Source organism: Mycteria americana, chromosome 18 (genome assembly GCF_035582795.1).
Source record: "Mycteria americana isolate JAX WOST 10 ecotype Jacksonville Zoo and Gardens chromosome 18, USCA_MyAme_1.0, whole genome shotgun sequence".
Classification (NCBI taxonomy): Eukaryota; Metazoa; Chordata; class Aves; order Ciconiiformes; family Ciconiidae; genus Mycteria; species Mycteria americana.
This window is the reverse complement of record NC_134382.1, coordinates 6,305,873-6,330,680: the sequence shown is the minus strand read 5'-3', so window position 1 is coordinate 6,330,680 and position 24,808 is coordinate 6,305,873. Positions and strand designations below refer to the sequence as shown.

Genomic DNA, 24,808 nt, shown 5'->3' with positions numbered 1-24,808 from the left:
TTATGTTTTGCTCGTGTATTGGAGGACTCGAAGGAATTCCATCGTGGTACAGATCAGGATATAGGGAGTTTCCCACTGTCCCAGTGTAATACCCAAATCATATACAACTTCAAATCTTCCCTCATCTCTTTTAAAATAATATTTTCATGTTAAAGTGTATTGCGTACATATAAAGTGTATTGTATTGGGCCAGCTGCAGCATAGGCTCATTGCTGTACTTATACTCCAGGGAGGATCAAAAGGAGTTGTTCTTGTTCTGTACCATATCTTATGGCAGGATTGTAGAGCAAGGTGGCTGCTGTCGTCACTCAGATTTGTATTCCAAAAAGTTAAGATGTTTTTGATTACACTGTACATCATGATTTAGCAATCCTACTATATTGCAGCAGGAACTAGGAGGAAATACTTCATGCTATTTACTTTATTAAGGTCCTCATACTCTATGGAAGCCTTGAGAAAAGGAGTACAATTCCCATGTTGGGCAGAGTGGGATAGGACGCTTGTGTTGTAATTTCTGCTGTGAAAAGGGATTTCTAATTTTATAGGTGTATTTCATGAGTACTTTGTTTACATGCAAACATGATCGTTAAACTGCATCTGATTATGAGATGTTTTATGGTTAATTTCAGAATTATTTAACCTATGTAAGCTTGTTTGTGTCACTGCTTCAGCAAATTACTGACATCATCAAAACCATTGCATCATGGAACTGAGGCTGCAGAAAATGAGTTCTCCAGTAGGGACTCATCTACCTTTTCTGGCAAAATATTTGTCTCAAGTGACTCAAGTTTTTCTGTGTCTTTCTACTACAGTTCAGCTAGGACCAAAGCTGACTGGTCTTCTAGGTGATTGCTTGAGACAAACTTAATCTTATATCATTTTAAGAGAGTCACACTGTCACTTTCTGTTGTTAACGGACCCCTCATTGAAAAGTCACAGCCAAGTCTGTTTTAATATTCCTTCATATCTCCGCTTTACTGTTACTTGATGCAGTGGACCCTGAATCAGAGGTGGACTGTGTGGGAAAAATAGCCTTCTAAAATACGTTATATGTGACTTCTGTCTGATTCAAACTTTTTGTCTGGCAGTGACTGAAGGCAAAAAACCACTTAACTAAAGCTGAAATTAATTGCAAGCTTTTTGTAGATTAGAATATCTTCTTATATTGAACCATAATTAAGTATAACATTAACAGATTGTAACTTAAAAAGAAGAGAGGCAGATACAATTGATAGTGTTTTTGGGGTTATAGGATATATTTTAGCTTCAGGAAGGTATTTTCCACTGCTATCAACAGTGTCTCTCACTGAAATTTTCTCAGTGTTTGCATTGTTAAAGCACTAGAAGCTGTCATTCACTACAGACCATACTAAAATCTTTACGAGGGGAGAAAAGAAAATTCCTTTTTAGTACGTGAATTTTAGCACAAGTGGTAGATAGCACAAGATGAGAATAGGGACTGCATAGAAAAAAGCAGAATCAAGCCAAATGTAGAATAAAGTGGGAAAGGATGATGTTAATTTAGCATCTTTTGACATTATATGTTAAATTATATGTTAAAATAAATTATAAACTTATATGATTGAGTAGTTTAGAGTAGTGTTTTCTGAGCACAGAACGTGAGCAGTGTCACCAGAAAATGAAGCATTTCTTAAACCAATTTAACATGCTCTAATGAATACAAGAAAAATAAAGCTATCCATTCAAATTATCCTATATTGTAGAGATTTGGAACTCTTCTATGATTATGGTAGAATAAAAAGAATCCTTAGAGTCTCACTAAGCAGTTGCCACTAAAGCAGATGTTGATACAGAATTTTTTTTTAACTGAGAGTGTGTGAGCCTGCGGGACCAGTCTTCCTGGTTGTATCTTTGTTGGTCTGCTGCATAATCAAATTATCATTTAACTGTTTTTAACAGGGTGCTATTTTTACATTTTTTGTTGTAGTGTGTCCAGCTAACAGCTTTTAAGAAGTCCAATAAGATCAAAAATGTATTTCTGAAAGCTACTATTTGTAGTCCAGATGTGTCCAGCAAAAACTGTACTAATTAAAAAACAATGTGCTTTTTCCATTCAACCAATTAGATTTTTTTAATTAACCTTTTAAACTGTATATTATGGAGTTGTGCTCTGTAGGGGAGATGGGCATTGTTTGTTCCATAGCCTATGTAATCATTAGTACCAAATAACTTGTCACTGTTAGGTAATATAATGATACATAACAGCTTTGTCATATGTGACTATTACCAGTACTTATTGCTGAAATCATGTGTTGGGTATTATTGAGGTACCCTAAACTTCCCTAAGAAAATATTTAAAAGAACCCAGCTATGTGTTTGGTCATGGTAATTTGGAGAGTCATTCAGTCTAAAATGAGAACAGGTCACACAATTCTAACATATGGTATTTGTGTTAGACGAAGACAACAGGTTGGGGCCTCATTTGTGCCTGGGATTGTGCAAACAAGCTACGTCTTCTGAGTCCCCGTGTTGTGCCCTGAGCATAAAGCCTATCTTACTGCCCTTGTCGTGATGCTCTTTAGTCTTAAGGCACAAGGGAATTAGCCGGATAGAACATGTGCACCAGTTTTATGCTGTATTCTCAAACTTCTCTTTCAACCTGCACATTTGCCTTTCTAGCATAATATCTTTGTTTCTCCCCTTTTTTCTCTCTTACTTAAAACTTTCTAATCTTCAGATCAAATTTCAGATTTCTGTGATAAATTTCTCTAAACCTAAAGGAATATGACAACTCAGGGTATCTAAGAACCAAATCTGGTCCTTTAACAACCGCTAAATGTACCCTCAGTTGTGAAAGCTGTCTCTTTCAGTGGAAAAAATATTCTGAGTTTATTTATATTTTAATTTGTTCAGCAGTAAGGAAGATAAGTATAATTTGCCTATCATCCTTAAAGGGGCAGGGAGAAATCTTGTATTGATTTTAATTGCCATATCTTATCTAAAAGCAGCTCTGTGTCTGTGCAGATTTCTTTGTTCCATGCCCTTTTCAGAATTTTTTTCAGGGCAGGTTACGGTCTGGGGGATTCGTCCATGAGAAAGATGTGTGGTTGATGGACTAAGAGCGACAAATACAAGGCAGAAAGTTCGTCTTAGTGTCCTCTTGTTTCAACAGCGATGATTGCGGCTGGTTTTGATGTAACTTTGGCATTGGTCTAGCCTAGCACTGTAGGTGAAGGAATGCTGAGTGGCACAAGTGACCTCAATTATCTGCTTGAAGCTGGGAGATGGTGAAGAGAGTTTTTGTGCAAATCATACCTTGTGGGGGATATGACCTTGTTTGAGTAATCAACGTTTGACTGTATTTGAGAATAAATTGATAAATACATTGATTATTATCTATGCCTTTTCTTCTCACATATTTCCTTCGTAACGTCAGATTTGGAACTAGCTAGCAAGAATGAATATGAACAGTTGTGGAAAAGTTTCACATCACATGTATTTTTCTTGCTTTTTACGTAATTAATCTTCATCTTTCTCCCTCAGCCACTTCTGCATATATGGGCTGTTTGTGTGTGTATTTGTATTTTTTTTTTTCCTCCACTCCTCCCTGCCATTCCTTTATCTGAAGAACATGGTTACAGATCAGTTGAATGGTAAAGAAATGGCTTTTAAAACTTTAATTCAAGCCCCTAATTCAAATAGATTTTAATTCAGCTAGGTTGTTTTACTGGTAATATTTTTGGTACAGCTTTGTGAGCTATGAACACTTCATTTGGATTCAGCAGTAGGGAAAATGGATATGGGGACGTGTAGCTAGCATTTTCTCAGATATGCCTCTGAGGGGTGAGATAGTTCTGTAGTTTTTTCAGATAAATAGCTGAAAAATTAATATGCAAGATAAAAGTGGAGAAAAATTAAGGTATTTTTAAATAACTTCAGAGGCCCTAATATGTACAGCTTCTGCTTATGGCAAAGCTAAAGAATTTATTTATGCAATAAGCTCCCCTATTTTGCTTGACAAGCTGGTGGGATTAGGACATTCTAATCGTAACCTTTTTTTGGTCTTAAGAACAAAAAAAAAAAAAAAGGAATTTATTTTCTAGCTGCCTTTCATGTTCATGTGGTGACACCTGTCATGGAGGGAGATGTAGTTCCAGAGTCTATTTTCCTACAGTTTTTGAAGTCTGATTCAATTTGATCTGTTTTTGTTCCTATTGGGGTAGGTTTCACAGGCCATTAAACGACTACGGTAACGTAGCATAGACATCGACTTGACACAAATCTTTTGTTTGCTCCTTCACTTGCTTGGCAGTTCTTTAGGATTACGAGCAGAAATGAAAACTGATACATTGCATGCAGTGCTGGCATATCGTAATGCAAAGAAGGAATAACATTAATTGCTCATTTTTGCAGGGAGTGGACACACTCAAATATGATACTTTTATTTTGTGCTGGGCCTATTTTGAGCTGAAGATGTAAGCTTTAGGAACAGATCCTCTGAGGCAGCCTGTGATAATAAATAAATTCTTTTCTGTTTTTCGTTTATGCTTCAAGTATCACTTGAAGCACTTATAATTTATGAGTTTTATAAGTTTTATTTTGTCTATTTCTTTTTCATGTATAATATTAGTGTTATGTGGTCACATACTAATTTTAATAAATAGGTTCATAACAGTTTTCTGAAGTCGGATTTTGAAGGCAGATGCTTCTCCGTCTTGCTAGTAACGTGCAAGAACTGTGTTTTAAGTTCTATGTGCTGGAATGTGTCTAGGTGATGAGAAGATGCTATTTACCGTCTGTCTTTGCTTCTCAAGGTGCCTCTGTCCAGCAGATGAGTTGTATATTTTTAGTGTTGCAGATCTGTTTCAGGTGAACTTGGACAGCGGTGGTCTTTAACTTTCAACTGCATCTTCTTTAGCACGGGTGTTTTTATTAGTGTCATGTGGTGTGAAATTAAGGCAAAGGTCATGTTCATGTTGTCCCTTTTATCAGATTAATGCAGTTTGTTTCCTCAAACACCAAAATAAATGGGGGGGAGCGTTACAGGTTTTGAAATTGCTGAGCGGTAAATGTTAAATTTGTCTTAGACAACCGTTCGAGGGACAAACGCAGTATTCTCTAGCGCAAATGGTTTTCCGAGGCAGCAAATACAGACTTAAACTCTAAACATCAAGGGTATTTTAGTATTGTCACACAGAACAGAGAAATGGCGGTAAGACTCGGCTCCATTTAGCAGGCGATGGAGTGAAGCTTCTGTATTTGCGGTTTCGCAGGAGTGAACACCCCTGCTGTCTAGGAGGGCCAAAGGGCGACCGCGGGGCGCGTGTGCGTATCTACGTGCAAACCGACTGGTTGATTTGCTGTCGTTTGATTTCCTTTGTGCAGATTCGTCGAAGGCGCCTTGCTCGCTTGGCAGGCGGACCATCTTCCCAGCCTACTACGCCGCTTACGTCACCGCAGAGAGAGACCCCACCCGGACCACCTGTAGTAGCACCGGCCCCGGGGCCATCCCATAGTCTAGGCCTAAATGTCCATAGCATGACCCCAGCTACCTCTCCAATTGGTGCATCAGGTAGGCTGGCGTGTTGGGGACAAAAATTATTACTGTATGTCTACTGAAAGCTATTATGCAACTCCTTTAGAACATGAACACTGTTACTGGTGTTATTTCTGCTGTTACTAAAAATAATTTTCAGAAAGAAACATTCTAAAATGGTGAATGAAGGTACTTTTTTTTGTTTTCATTTTCCAAATAATAAATGGTTAGATACAATTGTTTTCCAGGTATAAGTAAACTAATGGCATTTAAAATAAGGGCTACCAAAGCTTGAAGAAGTTTGTAATACAATTTAGTACTACAGAATATTACAGAAAAGAAAGCCAATCTGTCAAGGAGACGGGGGAAAAAACCCTTTTCAGTCTTGCAACACAGTTTTTATTGATTGGTTTCTAGTTACATTTTAGCAATCAGTCCCAAGTTCGTTTTTGATCTTTAATTACTAGCATTGGCACAATTAACAATAGTAGGCTGTGACTCTGCATTGTCAATGTAAGAATAAAGTATTTGCTTTCTCCTTTGTATTACTTTGGCAATTTCCCTATTTACTGGAGTGAATAGAAGTAGGATATTTACAAATGGTATTTATTTCAGAAGATACAAATAATACCTGATCTATTAAAATCAGACAAATGCAGAAAGTGTGGAAAATTGGGAGGGTTGCTCTAGAGAGGTGAAGACAATATTCTTATATATAATACCACTTTTGACCTAAAAAATATAACAATTTTGATTTCAAGTTGGCTGTCTTGGAAATCAAAACAAATTGGTGTGTTTTCCAGTATTGTGATCTTTATCTGAAAACTTAAATTGTTTTGCATGTTGTGTTACTAAGCTAAGAGGTGCACAAAACCAATCTCAAAACAAATGTCAAGATTGTTTTAAACAGGTTTTCAATATGATTTCTAATAATTTTATAAAAGTAATATTTTTTTCCAATGCTCTTTGATACGTATGTAGAATTCTTTATCTATTTATTTACCTATTTGCTTTCTGAAATTTTATGTTTTTCCCTTTGGCAAGTACAGTAATTTACAAGCTTAAATCTTGTAATTAAATTACAGTGCTGTTTGGAAATAACTGGAAGTGACTCGTTCCTGCTTATTTTGTTGCTTTGTATCCAAAGCAGGACAGAGAAAAGCTATCAAAAGCATTTAGTGAGAAAAGCTCATTGCAGATGGAATTTAACACTGTGTATTGTCCTCATTGTTACAGACAGCAACCCAGAAGCAAAGGTGACTTTTTTTTTTTTAAGAACAGCGCAGAGTTCACTTACTCGCTTCGCTCACCCTGTGGTTACATGACTGTTTTAATCCATCTTAGGCCTTACTCTTGCTGAAAGGAGTATTTCTCACTGCCTCTCCCTCTGCTGTCCATGGCAACTGTTTGGTGAGGTGGATCATGGACTTAATCCAGGCGAAAACTAACCCAGGAAAAATAAATAGTTAGTTTTCAAATAGCTGAGGTCCTGATCCGTCTTACTGCACAACTGTATGAACAATAATGCCAACAGAGCAGGAGGTGTGGAAGCGTAGCTGAAGGTAGAAATGTTCATGTATTGGCAGACAGGTTTATGATGGTTTGAAGCGGTTAGATAAGTAAGACCACAGAGGCTTTTGTTTTAAGAATTCATCTGTCTGCGCTGGACGGTACCTAACTATGCAGACTAGGCTGTGTGATGACCACAAACGAAGTTACCTAGTCAGTATAGTGTTTGCTTCCTACAGCGCCGTTCACTGCAGCAATTGAATAATGTGTGTCTTTTTCACACCAGGGTAAGAGATATGGTTAAATTAGGGAATAGATCAGGGAAAAAATGTTCACAAGTGATTATCTGCTGCATTTCTTCAGCATAAATGAAGACTCAGCTAATGCTGTGTGGTTTGCAGGAGTTCCTTTGAGCAGTACGCTAAAATGACTGCAGAGGATTTTAATTCATTTGGACATAGAGAGAGCAGTCCCAGCAGAATAGTATCCTTGTAAGCATCCATTTTTATAAGACGTTGCATGCCATCGTGAGATCAGACTTAACGCATCAATTTCATGGAAAACATGATAATTTTCTATGTATTTTGAAAATATTTTGGAGAGCCTAAAGACAGTGTATCAATAAGACAGTGTATCAATGACAGCTGCACATACTGGGCCTGTGGTCTTCATGATTTTTGCATGTCTCTGTATGCTGGGGTGTGTGTGGTTTTGGTTTTTTTTTTTTTCCCCCCAAAGGAAAACTTGGAACTTTGGGTGTCAGATATTTTATTGTACACCTGATCCAGCAAAGTACAGATGCAAGTAAATTCTGGAAGATTTGTTGTGAAGAGGTGGCAGGTAGGACTGTTTGTTTGAAGAGGCCTGTTAATGAGTGCTGCAGTATAACTGTTAAAGTACATTTTCCTGGCAGTGGGAGTGAGACCCCAAGGGAATGCAGAACAATGCACTTCACCCTGGTGAGCCATGTTTGCTCTGGTCTCTTTATCCACTGACTTAGCTAGCTTTTTCTTTGGGAAGAGGGAGGAGGAGAGAAGGAGGACTCAAGGAAGACTGTCCCTTTGTAATCGATGATGTACTGAAGGAAAACAAGGCTGTAACTGGGATATCTTAAATCGGCGACATGCTGGCATACCCCGCTGAAGTCAGCCTTCCCCTGCCATGGACAGAATACTTCTGCTGGGTGTTATCTCTAGGGAAACTACATGACTTAAGTTCTGCTTTTGAAAGTTGCTTTTATTTAACCTGATTGACCTGAGCAGCTTTGCTCAGTTCAGACACTGTACCTGATATTTCGATATCCTTGGTTTTGTGGAGAAACTGTACTAGGCTTTGGGCCTGTGCCTTGTGCGAGGACTTTCAGTGTCAAAGGTGTAATATGCATCACTAAAATTCCAGGACTGGAGGAAAGAACTGTTTATAATTGAAACGGAGTTTTTTCTTGACATTTTCCTGCTTCCTGGGTGAAATCTTTTGCAGACATTTAATATTGGCAAATAGGTGTTTAAGTGAAATCTAACTTTTCTTGGAGGACCTCGGTTCCTATCTCTATTCTTCTTTTCACACTGAAAACCTAATGGGCTCAAGAGTGTTGTTTGAATGTTGTTCATGAATGATAATACCCAGCTACAGCCCTAAAATTACTAACCAAAGCATAAAAGCTTTAAACAAAACTGAGTAAAATTTACATTTAGCAAGTATTTTGTGATAGGTGCAAGTTACATATGCATTCTGTGTTGTCCTGCTATACCTTAGAGTGCTTTTACATGTCTTCAGTTATAGAACATAGGTGCTTGGACAATATGCTTGTTAAATTCTTTTCTGAATACCAGTGCAAATTAATTTTACCTTGCACATCTTTTCTACTTTTTATTTGAAGATCTGAGTGTTTTCTGGGTACTACTAATATCCAGCCTAATATAAAGAGTTAAATATAGACTGTTTTTATACTCAGGGAAGTAAAACAGGAGTTTCAAAGTGGTAGAGTGAGGCAACTTTTCCTACCTCCCATGCTGAATATCTAGTTGTTCTTCAGCAAACTGTCTTCTAAATGGGATTTTTCTGCCTTCTGCAGTTTTGTTCCTGTAAAATGAATTGTTTCAAGACCTAGAAAAGCTTTGGAAAGGGTGCTTGAAAGCAAACAGCTTGTGTCAAAGAGCATAATCCTGATTTGTTCTGTTTTGCTGCCCCCACTATTAACTTCAGAATATCCCTCCATAAACGCGGGACAGGCTTGCACTTTTCAGTAGTAACACTGAAACACAGCCAGTGCTGGAATTTAAAAATAGGTCGTCAATCTGGTTTTACACTTCTCACCTGAAACCTAATACTGTTTGGGGAATGTCTTGTAAACTGCAGGCGAAAGAACCCAAAGGATTGAAATCACTGCTGCTTTCTTTTTAAACAGATAGATGAATAATACCTTTTTTTCTGCTCCTTCAAGAAGTCTGTTTACTGACATGCAAATACCTGATATTGATACAACTACAGCTGCGGCTTGCAGTTAATGCTACTTTATTATAAATCATGACTTCCAACAGTGTCACTAGGCACAAATTTTAGGAATAGACTACACTTAAGAGCCCTCTCCATTTAGATGTTTGTAGGACTCATTCAACTTTCCTTTGTTATTGAATGCAAGTCTTTTTCTGGATTATTTGGAATTATGCATCTAACTTTCCTCCTACTGTTGTAGCATCTAACATATCTCTGAAGAAGTCTTCATTGCAAAGTGAATCCATCTGGTCATATCCTGACACTCATCAGCCATGCTCCAGAGCCATTATATTGCATTCCATGTGCTGGTGTTGCACTTAGTGCACGTTGTAAGGGCTTCTTGGATGCTTATTTTATTCTTGTGGTGAAGGAAAAGTACTGATAATTTCCCAGTAAATTGTGGGAGGTTTTGTGGGAAGACTATCAGAACTCAGATTAGTTTTGTGCTGTATCCTCTGCCAAGTTAACTCCGTTGTTATGACCCAGCGTGAAGTCCTATTCTGACAGGACTGACTTTAGAGGGGCTTCGACAAAGTCTTAAGGTAGTATGCAGAGCAATCTTATAAAAGATCAATTTGCTAGTGTTTTTTTTTTTTTTATGGGAGTGAATCTCTGAGCACTTCACGGATGCAAATTTAGTTTTGTTCTCTGTGTTGTAATGCAGGTAAGCATTCCTGTAAGCTGCCAGGGGATGTAGAAAATGTGATTATCTGTAGTCAAATGTGAATATTATTAACATTTATTTCCTAATGCATTACTAAGAATGCTTAAGAGCTGGATTGAAAAACAGTATTTCCTCTCCTTTTCCATCCAAATAATTATGTAGTGCCTTCTCATCTCTGTAGTAGTAATCTTGGTGGTGCCTTTTCTCTAGGAGTAGCCCACCGAAGCCAGAGCAGCGAAGGAGTGAGTTCACTCAGCAGTTCTCCATCTAACAGCCTTGAAACACAATCTCAGTCTCTCTCTCGGTCTCAGAGCATGGATATTGATAGTGTCTCCTGTGAGAAAAGGTAAAAAATGCAGCTTGTATAAGCCAGCAAATATTGCGCAATGCTAATCAAAACCACTTACACAGGAAAATATTCTGCCATTTCTCACTTCCAGCCATGTTAATGCAATAGGGTTAAATGCTTAAAAATGACACACTGTTTAGATGACTGTAATACTTTTTCTAGTCTGGTTTTAATGGGAATTTCTGACCTAAAGTGATAAAAGACAAAGCATTATCTTGGACATTAAGCGATGAGCATGTCTGGTGGGGGTAATTCAGCTACTGTATTTAAAAAAGAAAAGGTTATGGGATGCGATAGCTGTGTAGTTTATATTGCCTGCTGAAGAAATTTAGTGTCGTGTTTTTCAAATTCAAAATAAATATGAGAAGCATTTATCAACTGGGGATTTTAATTTCTGTTTGTGCATATGGCTGTTCCCGTTGCATTGGTTTTTCTCTGCTGCTTCTACTTAAGGTGACATTCCTTCAGTCAGCATCTTACAGAGGATGTCTGTGGCTTTCTACAAGTTAATGGGCTTCTTCTCTTATTTCCACTTGCAGTATGTCCCAGGTAGATGTGGATTCAGGAATTGAAAACATGGAGGTTGATGAGAATGATCGCAGAGAGAAAAGGAGTCTGACGGATAAGGTTAGTCTGTTTTCTGTTGGCTGTTCTCTTCCAGACTACATATGTACGTTATTGTAACATCGAGCTTCAGGATTTCATGGGAGAACCTGTCAGACTATGCAGTGTGGAGTTAACAGTGCTGTGTTTTTGGTATTCAGTGTAATACATGCTTCTGTTACGTAAAAAGTTAACTTTTTTTTATGAAGACTTCGCCTCAGACTTTGCTTATGTTGTTGTGTTTTCCCTCACTGACGTAGCCTTACATGGCTTCAACTTTGCAATCTGTGATATTCCTGGGCCTTGCTTTGCCTTTGCTTCTTTCTCAAAAGGGACAATATTGTTTTTTGGAGAAATTTCTTTACTAGAACTGTGTGTGGTAAGCGTTCCAAATAGTGGAATAGAAACAGGAACAAAGGATTTAGGATGGAGGAGTGATGCAGAGTTTTAGCTTGCAGTGGGTTCAATTATCTCTGTATTTTGAATACATGCTTTTGAGAGGGTGGAACTAGCCCTCAGATGTCATCTGTGAACAATTTCTTCACTGCATTTCCTCATAAAAATTTGTGGGAAGGAAAAAAGTCAAAACGTCCAATATCAAAGCTGCATTTCGATTGTCTCAAATTGGTTTATGAATGATACTTGAAAACTCTGAAGATAATGTTTTTGTTCTGTATCCTACAACAAAGTGACCTATTAATGCCCAGATCTGTGTTTTTCACAGAATCACAGAATTGTATAGGTAGGAAAAGACCTTTAAGATCATCAAGTCCAACCGTAAACCTAACACTACCAAGCCCACCACTACACCATGTCCCTAAGCACCTCATCCAAACGTCCTTTAAATACCTTCAGGGATGGCAACTCAGCCACTTCCCTGGGCAGCCTGTTTTTAATATGCAGTAGGCCTGAAGAAATATTTTTAAGACACTTCTGAAGATTGTTGCAGCTTATTTGTGTAGCATTTAGAGGTCTACTAACAAAGTACTGCTTCAAATGTTACGTGTGCTGAAGTAATGCTATATAATAAGATTTTCTTAATGATATTATAAGAAAATAAATAAGAATATTTAGCTATCAAGGTTTGGACATGTGGTAGAACCCTTTAAAGTAGAAAAAGAAAGAAAGTACAAAGCTCTAATTCACTCCTAAAATTGTCCTCTTTGTCATTTGATTTTAAGGCCCATGTGAAATAAAGCCATAAAGAAATGGGACATCAGTGTAGTGGAGAGAAGTTTCTACAACAATTCTTGCAGTGCTCATTAGATGTCTTTGTTTATTCCTGCACTGTCAGTAATAAGGTCAGTTGGTAAAAGCCTGGCTTAAAGCCATGTAGCAATAACCCTGCCGCAGAATCCTTTCCAGTCAATTCCTAGCTGCAGATCAGGCTGTCGGACAGCTTGCGTTGTGCTACTGTGAAATAAATAACTTGGAATCAAGGACAATCTTGAAAGGGGGGGGGAAGCAGTGCCAAGTAAAATAAAGCTTTGCAAGCTTGGTTCAATTCCTCTTACTCATTTGGAGACACCAAAAAGTTAAGTGGATAGGAGACAGGATAGTCCTCATAAATGAGCAAAAAATTTTCTTGCCTGGTTATCTGCATGCAAAATGATGTCAACAATAAAGCCGCCTTTGCAGAAATAGGCAGGAGAAGTAGAAGTACATGAAAACAGTAGAATACTAGTAGAGTGATTAAGTAAAAAATGTATTAGTATGCCAAAATTTTTTGTTTATTAAATGGTTTGAGGGAAAGCTTTTGACAAGGGTACAGTGCTGGTAGTTGCTGGAAGTCTCTAACTCTAAGCTTACCTGGTGGCCATTAGGTGGTCTCAAATTTAAAGGAAAAAAGGGAGCTTTTTAGTGGCAACCTTGTCTTTTTTTTTTTTTTCCCAATCTGCATTTTGTTCTTCCCCATTGACTTATTTTTTCAAAAGAAAAGAGTGTTACTATCTTAAGAATTATGACATATAGCAGTACAACATGCACTTCTATTAGTGAAATATCAGAAATTTTTTTTTGTCTAGGAAATACGTACAACTCTCGTAGGAGAACTCTTGCAGGAAAATAACCTCAAAGCTATAACTTTTCCATCTTTGAAATTCTATGCAGCTGAATTGTCTGGTTTGTGTTTTGTGTTGCTTTTTCGGTGTTGGTAGAAGAGTGGAGGGGGACGACAGAGTTATGTTGCTGGCTTGTCGTGTATGTTTTGGAAATGTTTTTAAATGCTGCCTCTCCTCACATTACAGGGGTGATTACTTGAGTTTTATTTCTTCGTATTCCACCATTTTTTAGGTGCACACTCAAAGCTGCCTTGGGATTGCAAGAACCCTCCCATTTAACCTTTGCTAGCCGCTATGTATGGTAGCATTCTTTCTAGAGAAACTAGCTTTTCATTTAGAGAAACTAGTCTTTAATTTTGAACACAGTTTACATGATGTTCCTTTTTTGGAAGAAAGGGGAATGAGGCAAATTCTTGAGTCTTTTGTCCTGTCCTGACTTGATTCAAGTGAAAGATGTCTTTATCTTGGGCAAAGATTTGAAAGCAGGAAAGACTTGAGGAAGCTCACTCCTTCCTGTGCTTTCATTTTTACAAGAAGCTCTTAAAATACCTGTGCGTAATGAAAATTTGAATCCCCAAATAATTCCTTAAAGGAGAAATCATAGGTATCTTGGTTAAATTTTCCTTCTTATTATACGTTTTTCAAACATGTTTTGGGAATTTCCTTCCTACTAGATTTGTGTATTTCTGCTACATCTTTTCTGCATCTCTTTTGTATTTCTTCAAGGTTTTTTTTTTCCAAATAAATTTTGGCAAACATATCTATAGTCCTTTATAAGTATACAAAATCTGCCATTAAGAGTTAGTCTGAAGCCATTTAAAGATGACCTGCATCTGATAAAATTGAGCCTTGACTAATACAACTGCAAATAAGTTGATTTCTTCTTTTTAATTCCCCCCCTAACCAAGGAACCTCTGTCTGGGTCTGAAGTATCTGAGGAGCAAGCTTTACAGCTGGTCTGTAAGATCTTCAGAGTCTCTTGGAAGGACCGAGACAGAGATGTTATCTTCCTGAATTCACTCTCTGCCCAGTTTAAGCAGAACCCAAAGGAAGGTAGGTATCTGAACTGTTATCATTGTAGGGATTGTTTCAGGTGACTGGCATGTTCCCTACTCTTATTTTTAGCTTTTTCTCTCTTTCCTACAATGCCAGAGTCACCTGCTTGTGGTCTTTGCTTGATTTCAATATCTGCCAGCAGCAGATGTAGCAGGAAATGAGATCCCCAAAAAGGAACATGGGACTGATTTGTCATAGCTCCTGTTTTAGTCAATTACTGTGCTCTTGTTGGTTAGGTTTTCTGTTGTCAAACTAGTGTGCTGATGTTGCAGTGTTCCTGATTATTTTATATAACGAATTATAATTTACGTGTCAGCTATAAGGTATGACCAAATTCAAAATTGTGATTTTATGTGTGGGCATATATGGGGTGGGGGGTGTGTGCGTGGTTTTTTTCCTTTCTTTATGACACAACTTGCCCAACTCAACAGCAGGGTGGGAAAATACGAGAGGGACAGAGAAGACAAGTTTAATAATCAACAATAACAACATTAGGTCATCTATGATCTTTTGTACTATCCATAAAAGTTGTATTTTTGTGTAGCTCTCATTTCAGAACCTAGTTAATATTGGCCGAGTGATCATTATAGGTGTAAGTATCAGTCTAGTGTGTTTGCTGAAAGCAGCACTTAATTTCACATAAGTAAATTACTGTCCTTTTTAGTTGAAATCTCTGATAATGTTTACATTTTTGTATACTAATCTCTGAGTATATAGTAGTGAGTATACAGTAGGTGAGGATGCTAATTCTCTTCTTTTTTTCTTAACAGTGTTTTCAGATTTTAAGGACTTGATAGGTCAGATTTTGATGGAAGTGCTGATGATGTCCACCCAGTCAAGGGACGAAAACCCATTTGCTAGCCTGACGGCTACATCACAACCAATTGCTGCAGCTGCCCGGTCTCCTGACAGAAGCCTGATTTTAAACATGGGCTCTAACCCAGGAAGCAGCCCTATGTTCTGTAATGTGGGCTCCTTTGGTTCCAGTTCATTATCCAGGTGACTTCTGATTATAACTGAATACTGATTTCACTTGAATATCAGTTGGCAGACTAGAAGAAAGAGAGGGGCATAGAAATGTCCCAAGAACAATAAATAGAATAGACTTTTAAAGTTCTTCACTCTTTTTCACGTGAATGTCACTCCATTTCACCTTTTCTGATTATATCACCATGGCTTGAAGCGTATTTGATAGGTTAAAGCCATGTAGCTGCTTCCTTCTGAGAAGTATCCCTAACTTGCATCAGTGAACGCTATGACTCTTAAGTGTGTAGATTGTGACATAGTTTTATTCAACGTTAGTAAAAAGGAATAATGTGTGTGAGCTGCAGAATTATTGCTGAAGAGTCATCAGGAGGGCAAGGGCTTCTCTTGCTCATTTTATCTTCTTCACCCTTTTCCTGCATATCCTAAATCGTTGCTTTTTTTTTTTCTTTTTCCCCTGTAACTGGTTTAGTCTCTATGGGACTAGTCCAGCTCCTACTACCAATTTCACAAGCTATGTACCAATGACTGGTTCATCTCTTACCCCACCAGCCAGTTCAGTTGCCACTACATCTGTGCCTTCCATTACTGTCAGCTCTCACCTCACAGCAACAAGCCCTTCTTGGATGCAGCCTTCCTCTCCGAGGTACCGGCCATACACTGTTGCCCATTCTGGCGGCTTTTCAGCTTCTTCCATCCCACGTTCCTTGAATATTTCCATCCCATCTAGTTCACCAAGTCCTCCAGCCATGGCTGCTAGCCCTCCAGCCATGCCAGTCATCACATCCAGACAGAGACCCACAGCAATGGGTCCACCTTTGTTTACTGCTTCACCCAGTACCTTGCGCAGGCGTTCTTCTTTACCGAACAGGATTCCTTCTAGGTATTTCACAAGAACAAAAGAGTGTGTTTAATGTGTGCTGTGCAGGGTGTGGCATAACAGTGCAATTTGGAAGAACTTATGTTTGTGCTGAGCTCACCCTACTTACCCTGAGTTGATTTCTGCGTTTTGATTTGTGCTAATACATTGACTTGCTAACAAGCCATCTTTGCCAAAATATTAAACCTGCTTCTGCGAGCATTTGAGGTGTAATGTAATTACTTTAAAGGTAGCAATATTGTTTTAACTTCCTCTTCTTCTTACATCCATTTCAGTTAAACTATTAGCTTTCTGTTCAGTTGCTACTGCTGGATGGTAAACCAGAGAGACCTCCTGCTTTGAAATCAGTTTTCTCAGTAGGGCTTTAGTTGATTTGTTGAAAGCTGTTACTTGCTGGACTGTGTTAGATTTGATTCCCTGGTGCATAGATTTAAATTACAGATTAGCCTATTTCAGTATGACAGGCCAAGTACTACTGCGTTTTCTCTGTTGGCTGCTCCTGGAATCCGCAGTCCCTGCAGGAGGGAGAAACGAGCACGCAAGGTTTTGAGACCACTGCTTCAAAGTTCAGTAGCTTAGAATTGTAATACTTATTATTCAGTCATGTCTAAACATTCCCACTTCAGCCACAATTTTTATTAGGTCTTCAACATTCTTTTCAAATTTTTGGTTTCTGAACGTGTGGTGTTTTGATATGTGAATAACTTGTAGTAGTGTAACAGAGCATGTCAGTATAGTCTTGGTTTTACTAACATGGAGTTATCCGTTGTCTGCATGTTTCGAAGATGATTTCTGGCAGACTTACAAAGAAAAGCTACCATTTACTTTTTCTTTTGGCTTAAAAGATCTGATGGGCTTTTTCATTTTTGTTGTGGTAGTATATACGACAACCCTTTCTCCCTCCTCCTCCTTGCCGTTTCTGATGTGTCTGAGGACAGTAGTGATGAAGAAAATGAAGATGATGATTTTTCTTGTTTCCAGTTTGGGTCCAGGTATTGGAGAAAGAGAATGTAACCTGCATGTCTGGTTGCTTAGGAACTAACAGTGTGTAGTGTCAAGTGTTCTTCAAAGTAACTTGGGAAATGACTGAAGGCAAGGAGATGACTTGGGTGGGTTTTTAAGATGGTGTATAAACATGTGTAATGAATGCTAGTTAGTCAGCTCTTTTTTGAAGAGATGACTAAGATAAAGTACATGTTAATCATACTGCCTTTTAGGTTTAATGAGCATGGTTTCTGAAATGATGTTTGAGTGGAACTCCTCATTGACTATATGAGTAGAAGGAATATTATTCACCCATGGTTGTAATTTTAAAACCAGTGGTACATCATGTGCATGTTTTCTTATCCAAAACTGGAAAATGAGGACAAAGGTTAACATGTAGAAAAAGATCCAGTGGCAAATGGCCAGCTGATGCAAACAGTATGACTGGTGAAGATTCATTGCTGCTTGACAGCTGAGGATCACTCCTCTAGCCTGTAAAGAAAACACACCAGAGGGTTTAAACTGGTCCTTTGCCGTGGTAAGTAGTAGAGGCTGATGTAGTTGGAACAGCCAAGAATGGAGGGGGAAGAGCAGAATATTTTACTGTAAAACAGAGACTTACAAATTGTATAGCAAAGCCCCTTCATTTGTGTGACATTAAGATATGTGAAAACAAAATGAGAATTGATATTAGCGAGTTCATTATTGGAAGCTAGACAGCTGTGCAAAAAACCTGAGGAACACTGGATATGCCAAGGCAAAAAAAGCTTTTGGAAATGTAAAGGCAGGGTAGGATCTTCTCCAGTTTTACATTCCATTGCAGAGTAATGCTGCAATGTCTTGGCTGATAAATGTTTTCGTATTAGGACTGAGGTTTTGGTGTGAAAAATGAGCAGCCGTCCTACAAAACTGTTTGTCATATCCAAGTGATTTGTGTTCTTTATTAGTCTGTTGGTGAAAATTATTCATTTCTTTATTTTCCCATTAAAACTTAGCATTGATCAGCTTCGTTGCGTGCACCAAAATTCCCAAAGAAATGCCCTGTTCTTTTGTATCAACCCAAATTGGAGAAAGGAAGAAATGTTTTCTATTGAAACCATGTATTTTAGGAAGACTTTTCTGAAAAATAGTACTTTTGTAGTCTTACTAGTATCCTGAACATTTTCTATGACCACTGGTTATGGTGGATGGTAATTCTGAGGTGGCCTATGGCTGCCCACATAGCCTAATAGAGCCAGTTGCAATTTTTAAATTTATAAGGGAAACAAGATGAGAGTTTTAAAGACTACATGCATGTTGAACAACTGGGAGGAAAAGAGTTCCTCCAAGACATTCAGTCCCCTTTGAAGTATTTTAGTTACAGCAAAAGTCAGGGGAAATCTAATTGCTTGAGCCTTTTAAAACTAAGCGAGGTCAAGACTTCAGGAAGCTCCTTGCGATGTCAGGGAGTGCCCGAAAAGCCTTGGTATGAGATCTTTTTTCCCCCCCACTAGCTTTTCTGTCTATGATTGTTCCTGTGGTATGTTGTGACGCTGCTGCTAACGTCGGACTGATAACTAGAAGACCTTCCAATAGCATCTCCTCCTTTCCATTCCAGTCTAATTTCAGGAGGGTGAACTTGGTAACACAGGTTTAGGGGTTTTTGTGTACGTGGAATTTAGGATTATTTTTCCCCACTGTTTTGTCTAATCCTTATCCTGTTGGCAATTTAATCCAAATGTTGGATTGAGTTGCAAAGCCTTTGGTAAGGATTTCTGAGGCTGCTATGCTTCTGGAGTCTTAGTTTGTAAATTATATTCCGACGTTCTGCAGATGACAGTAAGATGTTAGTTAAATTGTAAACACAGTGACTACAATTATGCAACAACTTGCCTTCTGAAAATACCAAGGCATTCCATATGTGTGTGAAGCATGTATGAGCTTTGCATTAGAATAATTTCAGTTACTGCTGCAATGAAATCATTAACAGAATGACTATAGAAGTAGTATTTTTTAATATAAATGGAAGTTCTTAAAAGGGTAATTTTTAAGCTGAATGTGAGAAGTCAAGAGGTTTAAAAGAGACTATAGAAAAGAAAACGTGTATGATTTCATGGTTACTGAGTACTGTTTTAATAGAGCTACATTTTACATGGATTAGTTTTAATTGAATAACTGAAAACAAATTCTCTCTGCAAAAAAAGATTGCTGCTATTAGAAGTTATGTTTCTTAACATGCTGAGCTACCAGATGCTTAGCAGTAATAACCTTTCCCTGATTTATTGGTTGGACTGTAAAGCTTGCACAATAGACTTGTACAGCTCGATTATTAAAATGTAAATTATTTTACAGTTTAAAGGAAATTCCAGTTATGACACCGTTTGTAGTTTCACACACGTTTTTAAAAAGCTGCAGTTAAGGAAACAAATACTCTTATTTTACAGTTTAAGATCTGGGGCTTATAAATTGGTCTTCATTTAAATCCACCCTGACTGTACTCAGACTTTTTTTTTTTTTGAGGAATAGCAGTAGACCATCCACATAACTGCTATTTTTTAATTCCATTTACATAAAGTGAAGATATCTTGTCTTAATTCCCTTCTGTAAAATGAGGATTTTGCTTTTAATTAGCTTTGCCAAGCTGTTATGTAGAGAAGAATTCTGTTGAGATAAGTCTGAGTTTGAGAGTTGTGGGGTCTGTTCTCACTTTTGTATTTAATTTCTCTGTCGTCTTCGGCATGGTTTTGTTTTTGTGGATTTAATTTTCGTGTTTACAATATCAGTGTTCTCCCCCCCCACCCCAGGCTGTGCTACTTAATGAAATGGCATATTTTACTTTAAGGGAATTGAAATGAATTGAGTTGAAATTAAATGATCTTTATTGTGGAAATTTTAAAAGGAACAGTTGCTTTGATGTATTGCCTCCTGTTTTGTTTATTCTCCTTCCTTAGAATATAGAAAGTGATTGTCTGTAGCCATATCTATCAGCTAAGGTCTCTTCTCTGCAGTGGGAGGATCTTACCTTCCCTGGGTTGGCTAGCGTTAACAGAGTTGGTGAAATTTCTACCGTTTTGAATGCTGTGTACAGAGACTGTGCAGAGGTTGCATCATGGCATGGAAGTGTTGTGATGTCCTGAGCGTCCGAACAGTTTTGATGTCAGGTACAACTTAAGGCTGTTCATTTTCGGTGTTGCCATGGGAGAACAAGATTTATTGATTCCCATTGAAGTCATGCACCTTATTGCTGTCTTTCAGATACTTATTCACTTAATAAGATAAATGATTCTTCAGTCATGTTACAGTACAGCTGAACTTTCAGAGTTGGACAAGCTGTTAAATGGAGAGCTCTTCACAGATCTCAGAAATGATCTTAATTATTGAGCCGTGTGTGTGATGGGATGGAGTCTTCAGAAAATTGACGGAGGAAGTCAAGTGAATTACTTGATTGTGCACAAGTGAAGATTTGTACCTAATACTTTGTTTCTTCTTTTTGTGTATTTTAAAGTATGGGAGGCTCTGGCAGCTCAAGTGTTTCTGATTCCTGCAGTGACCACTTCACCATTGAAAATTGTAAGGAGACAGAGATGCTGAACTACCTCATTGAGTGTTTTGACAGAGTTGGAATAGAGGAGAGAAAAGCACCAAAGGTATATTTCGGATGAGGGAAGCTGTAGCAGTGCCGTCACAGACACTCCTCTTACTGTTTGTGGGGAAACTTGGTGGAAATTGATAGTTCTTTCTTGATGGCTTTGTTGTAGAAAGAGATTTATAGCATTTATAAGGTCCCTTTTGACTCTTATTAATTCATCATATTTGAATCATGTATATGTTTTACACTTCTAAAATAAGCACTGTGTTAGGAACTGTCCTTCCCCTTTTGGTCTACTGCATTTTATCCAAGTTTATTCCATGTAAAACATACTTTTGTGAGACCAGCTCCCTATCAGCATTCTGTGTTCTGCTTTAAGCTTTTGCTTCTGGGGAAAAAAAACAACCAAACACCACTTATTATATATAATCTGAAAGTTATTTAGCTGGAGTAGTGCTAATCTTAGTTTCCATATTACATTCATACTGCATGAATAAGGAAATTTATCGTATTTCCTGTCTGTTCTGTCTCTGAATACTTTTAGTTTGTATTAAAATCATTTTCTTTTTATCAGATGTGTAGCCAGCCAACAGTTAGCCAGTTACTGAGCAACATCCGATCACAGTGCATTTCACACGCTGCTTTGGTGCTACAGGGATCCTTAACACAACCAAGGTAAATGGGCTGATGTTAGTCATGAAAGTTAAGATTGTTCTGGGAGGTTTATTTTTTTTTTCTTCTGAGGATTAGATAAGAAAACTAAGGTCAGTTGTTGCAGCAGGATAAGTTTATGTGCCGGAGGAGTAGTTTATTGCTTTGCCATTGGAGACTATTGCTCCTACTGTGGTGGAGGGTAGTTTAAGTGTTTTCTAATTCTGTTTAGGTAAAATCATCCAAGTTGATTTGAACAGTTTAAATGGGGGAGCTGAGTTAACCAAGCTGTTTTCTGCCTTACCTCATGCATAAATTGTTTTACTTGCAGATTGCTGGGGCAATACTCCTGTGAAAGTCAGTAACCAGTAGAGCTGCATCTGAGAAACAGTCTTATCAAAATGTGTAGCAAAAACTGCTAAAGTGGCATAGCACTTGTTTACTTCAGAGAGTTTACCACAGCAGATTTGGTAATGTAAATCTGCGTGTAGACATTCTACACTAAATCAAGACTCTGAGATTTCAAGTGCAGTTGTTTCAACAGCAGTTGTTTAACTAGCAGCCTGTTTAGTTGGAACAGGTTTTTAAAATAGGATATGTGACTTTTACTAAAATCTGCATAATTTAGTATTTGTCTTTCCAAAAAATACTTCTATAATTTTTAAAGGTGCACCAGTTATCCACTGTGATTTGAGATTATTTTTGTCTTTATGTGAACCAACGTTGACATTAGAATAAGTTTTGTATATGTAATAAGGAAAAAAAGATACTTTTTCAAAAATCCTAGGTATCAGTTAAAAGTAGTGACTGTATTAATTCAGAAAAGCCTAATGTTATGTTCTATTCTTAATCTGGAGAAACAAACATAAAAAATGTTGTTCCTTCACTAGTTGAGCTTAACAAAGGGTCTTTTCATTAGAGAGGAGTAGAAGGGAGAACCAATTACTACACAGAAGCTGTTATTTTCTTCCAGCCTGATTAAACTAAAGTGTGATGTTGGCAGCAGCATCTGTTTCAGAATAACCTTTCCACAAGTAACTTGAGAAGACAAGGTTAGTTACTTCCGAAAGGAGTAGGTGTGTCTACATGTTGATAATCTGCTTTCTGGCACATCCTTAGATGTGATTACTCTGACATTTTTGCAAATACTACTGCAAATAATCAGTAGTTTTGGATTATATTTTTTTATACAAATAAAGGTCATTGCAGCAGCAGTCTTTGCTGGTACCATATATGCTGTGTAGGAATCTCCCATTTGGCTTCATCCAAGAATTGGTGAGAACAACTTATCAGGATGAAGAGGTGTTCAAACAGGTAAGGCATAGGTAAAAAAATTATATCGTATGATTCTACGATTTGCAATATTGAAGAGAGTGGATTTCCAGAGCTTTATTCTGCATCTCACAGTTCTATACCTATTACTTCAGGGGCTGGCAACCTGTTAAGCACTCCGAGTTTGGGTTTTTTTGTTTTAACTCATTTAGCATTTTGTGAAAAAGACTGACTTTCATTATTTGCTGGTTCTAATTATTAAAAGTGCATTTGTTAATAAGCAGGGAACATTTATGTAATGTTGAAGTGAACTACTCGGAATATGCAGGCGTATACTACAGGATTGATCTTGGATTTTCATCCCTCTGTGCTTCTGTACAAAATATCCTAAAAGAGTGTGTAAGACGGCAAGCTTCTGTAATTATACTCAGTTTTATTGTGGGTTGTTTTTTCCTGTCTTGCAATCTTTACCCTTCTTTGCAACTTTAATAGTTTGCATGTAAGGTGCTAAGAGCATTTTGCAAATCCTAGTCCATTAAGTCTTCATATTTTACACAGGAGATGACTGAGAAACGTTAGATGGCTTATTCTCTGTGTCAGAGTAGTTCACTGAGATGATAAACTGGAACTGGTGGGCCTAGTAATTAAAACCCCAAAGTAGCAAACTTCTTCTAGCCCGTATAATGTTAAAGCAGATCAGTGAGGTTGTCATTGTCTCTAATTAGCGCTCCTGTAGTATTATGTGACTTAGCTGTAAAGAAGGGGCCTTCAGAATGACATTTGGTCCTTCCAAGTTTGAAAAAGTATGGCATTAGCTAATTTTTATGTGTAGTGCAAGTACCTTTTAATAATTTATATCTCTGTCTGGACACCTTTTAGTAGAGGTTCATGCAGTTGAAAGTACATTTAAGACTGTCAAAAAGTGGTTACGGAAGGTGTTAAAGGTCACCTACCCTGGAGAAGAGAACCATTCCTCTAGCTGAAGCAGACAACCACCTCCTTATAGTCCTTTTCTGTAGTATGTTTTAATATTTTTTTGTCTCTTCATAGAAGCAACACAGTATACTTAAATTTAAAAATTGGTGGGACCTCTTGTTGTTATTGTTGCAAAATTACTATTAGTTTATTTTGTGAGGGTATAGTTGTCAGAGCTGTGTGACTGGGACTTACTAATTGGGTATAATTACTTTTGATTAATAAGTTCCTGTCATGTCACTTCCTCTTTCATAACAGTCCTTGACTGCTGCTTATTATCTTTACTCTTACCACAGTTACAACTTACCAGCACAAAACCAACCTGCTTAAATGACATGCAAAATTAAAGCTATATTATTACCCCAAGTGTATAGGCAAATAAATTATTACCCTTTTGGGCAATCAGGTTGTTGGAGACCTCTACAGAACTTGTGCTCTCACTGGTGTATATAGTATATATGCTTGCACACATGCATACAGGGTTCCACAGTGATCCTTTATGAAATCTGTGTATGCTTCCCCATGTGATTTCTACATGCAGAGAACCTGATGGAGCAACACCTGATTTTTGTCCATGTCCACGTGCTGACATTACTATTTGTCAGCTTCAGCTTGTCTCTGTTAACTTTGGGTCCAAATCTAGATGTACACGTCTCTGGGGTGGTTTGGTTTGCAAAGCAAATGTTTGGAAACAAGTTAGAATGTGATCAGGAAAATATACATACAAGTGCTTGGAAATGGAGTTTGTATGGGTAAGTTGTTATGCTCAGGCATCAAGTCAATACATCACTTACACTATATCAAGCAAGTTGGTTTTTAGCTTTGAATAATCTCTTAAGCATTCAGGCTTAACTGGTACAAATGTTAAAGATCCTAGTTTTTCTTTTGTGTAACTTGCAGTCTTTGAAGAGTGAACAGGCATTTCATGCTGTGTACAGCAATAGTGTCATTTGATTGCTGCTTATTCTTGAATAAAATAATCTACTTCTGCTTTTACAGATCTTTATTCCCATCTTACAAGGCCTGGCTGTAGCTTCCAAAGAGTGCTCCCTTGATAGTGACAATTTTAAATACCCCCTTATGGTAAGGACTGTTCATTTCTAGCAGCAGTTTCTTTATGATTACTGATAACTTATGCAGATTCTATACAAGATAATGTACTTCAACATTTGTGTGCTTTCTTTGGTTAGTGGATTACTATTAAACTCTATGTTGGAAGCTTAATGTGGTATGAGATGTGTAAAAGACCATTAAAAATCC

At 37.7% G+C, this 24,808-nt stretch overlaps 1 protein-coding gene across 3 annotated transcripts in view; it reads left to right on the top strand.

Moving 5' to 3' along the window:
* Positions 1-24,808, top strand: part of UBE4B (ubiquitination factor E4B) — a 43,084-nt gene that overhangs the window by 1,097 nt on the left and 17,179 nt on the right. Inside the window, exons 2-12 of one of the 3 annotated variants that reach the window (XM_075520162.1) lie at positions 5,347-5,533; positions 10,377-10,512; positions 11,055-11,142; positions 14,087-14,231; positions 15,005-15,233; positions 15,691-16,101; positions 16,977-17,090; positions 20,567-20,708; positions 21,225-21,325; positions 22,501-22,615; positions 24,548-24,631. In XM_075520162.1, the coding sequence (XP_075376277.1) occupies positions 5,347-5,533; positions 10,377-10,512; positions 11,055-11,142; positions 14,087-14,231; positions 15,005-15,233; positions 15,691-16,101; positions 16,977-17,090; positions 20,567-20,708; positions 21,225-21,325; positions 22,501-22,615; positions 24,548-24,631 (1,752 nt within the window). Of the gene's footprint in view, positions 1-5,346; positions 5,534-10,376; positions 10,513-11,054; positions 11,143-14,086; positions 14,232-15,004; positions 15,234-15,690; positions 16,102-16,976; positions 17,091-20,566; positions 20,709-21,224; positions 21,326-22,500; positions 22,616-24,547; positions 24,632-24,808 lie in introns of those variants that run through there. The other 2 variants (XM_075520163.1, XM_075520164.1) reach the window with 2 other exon arrangements.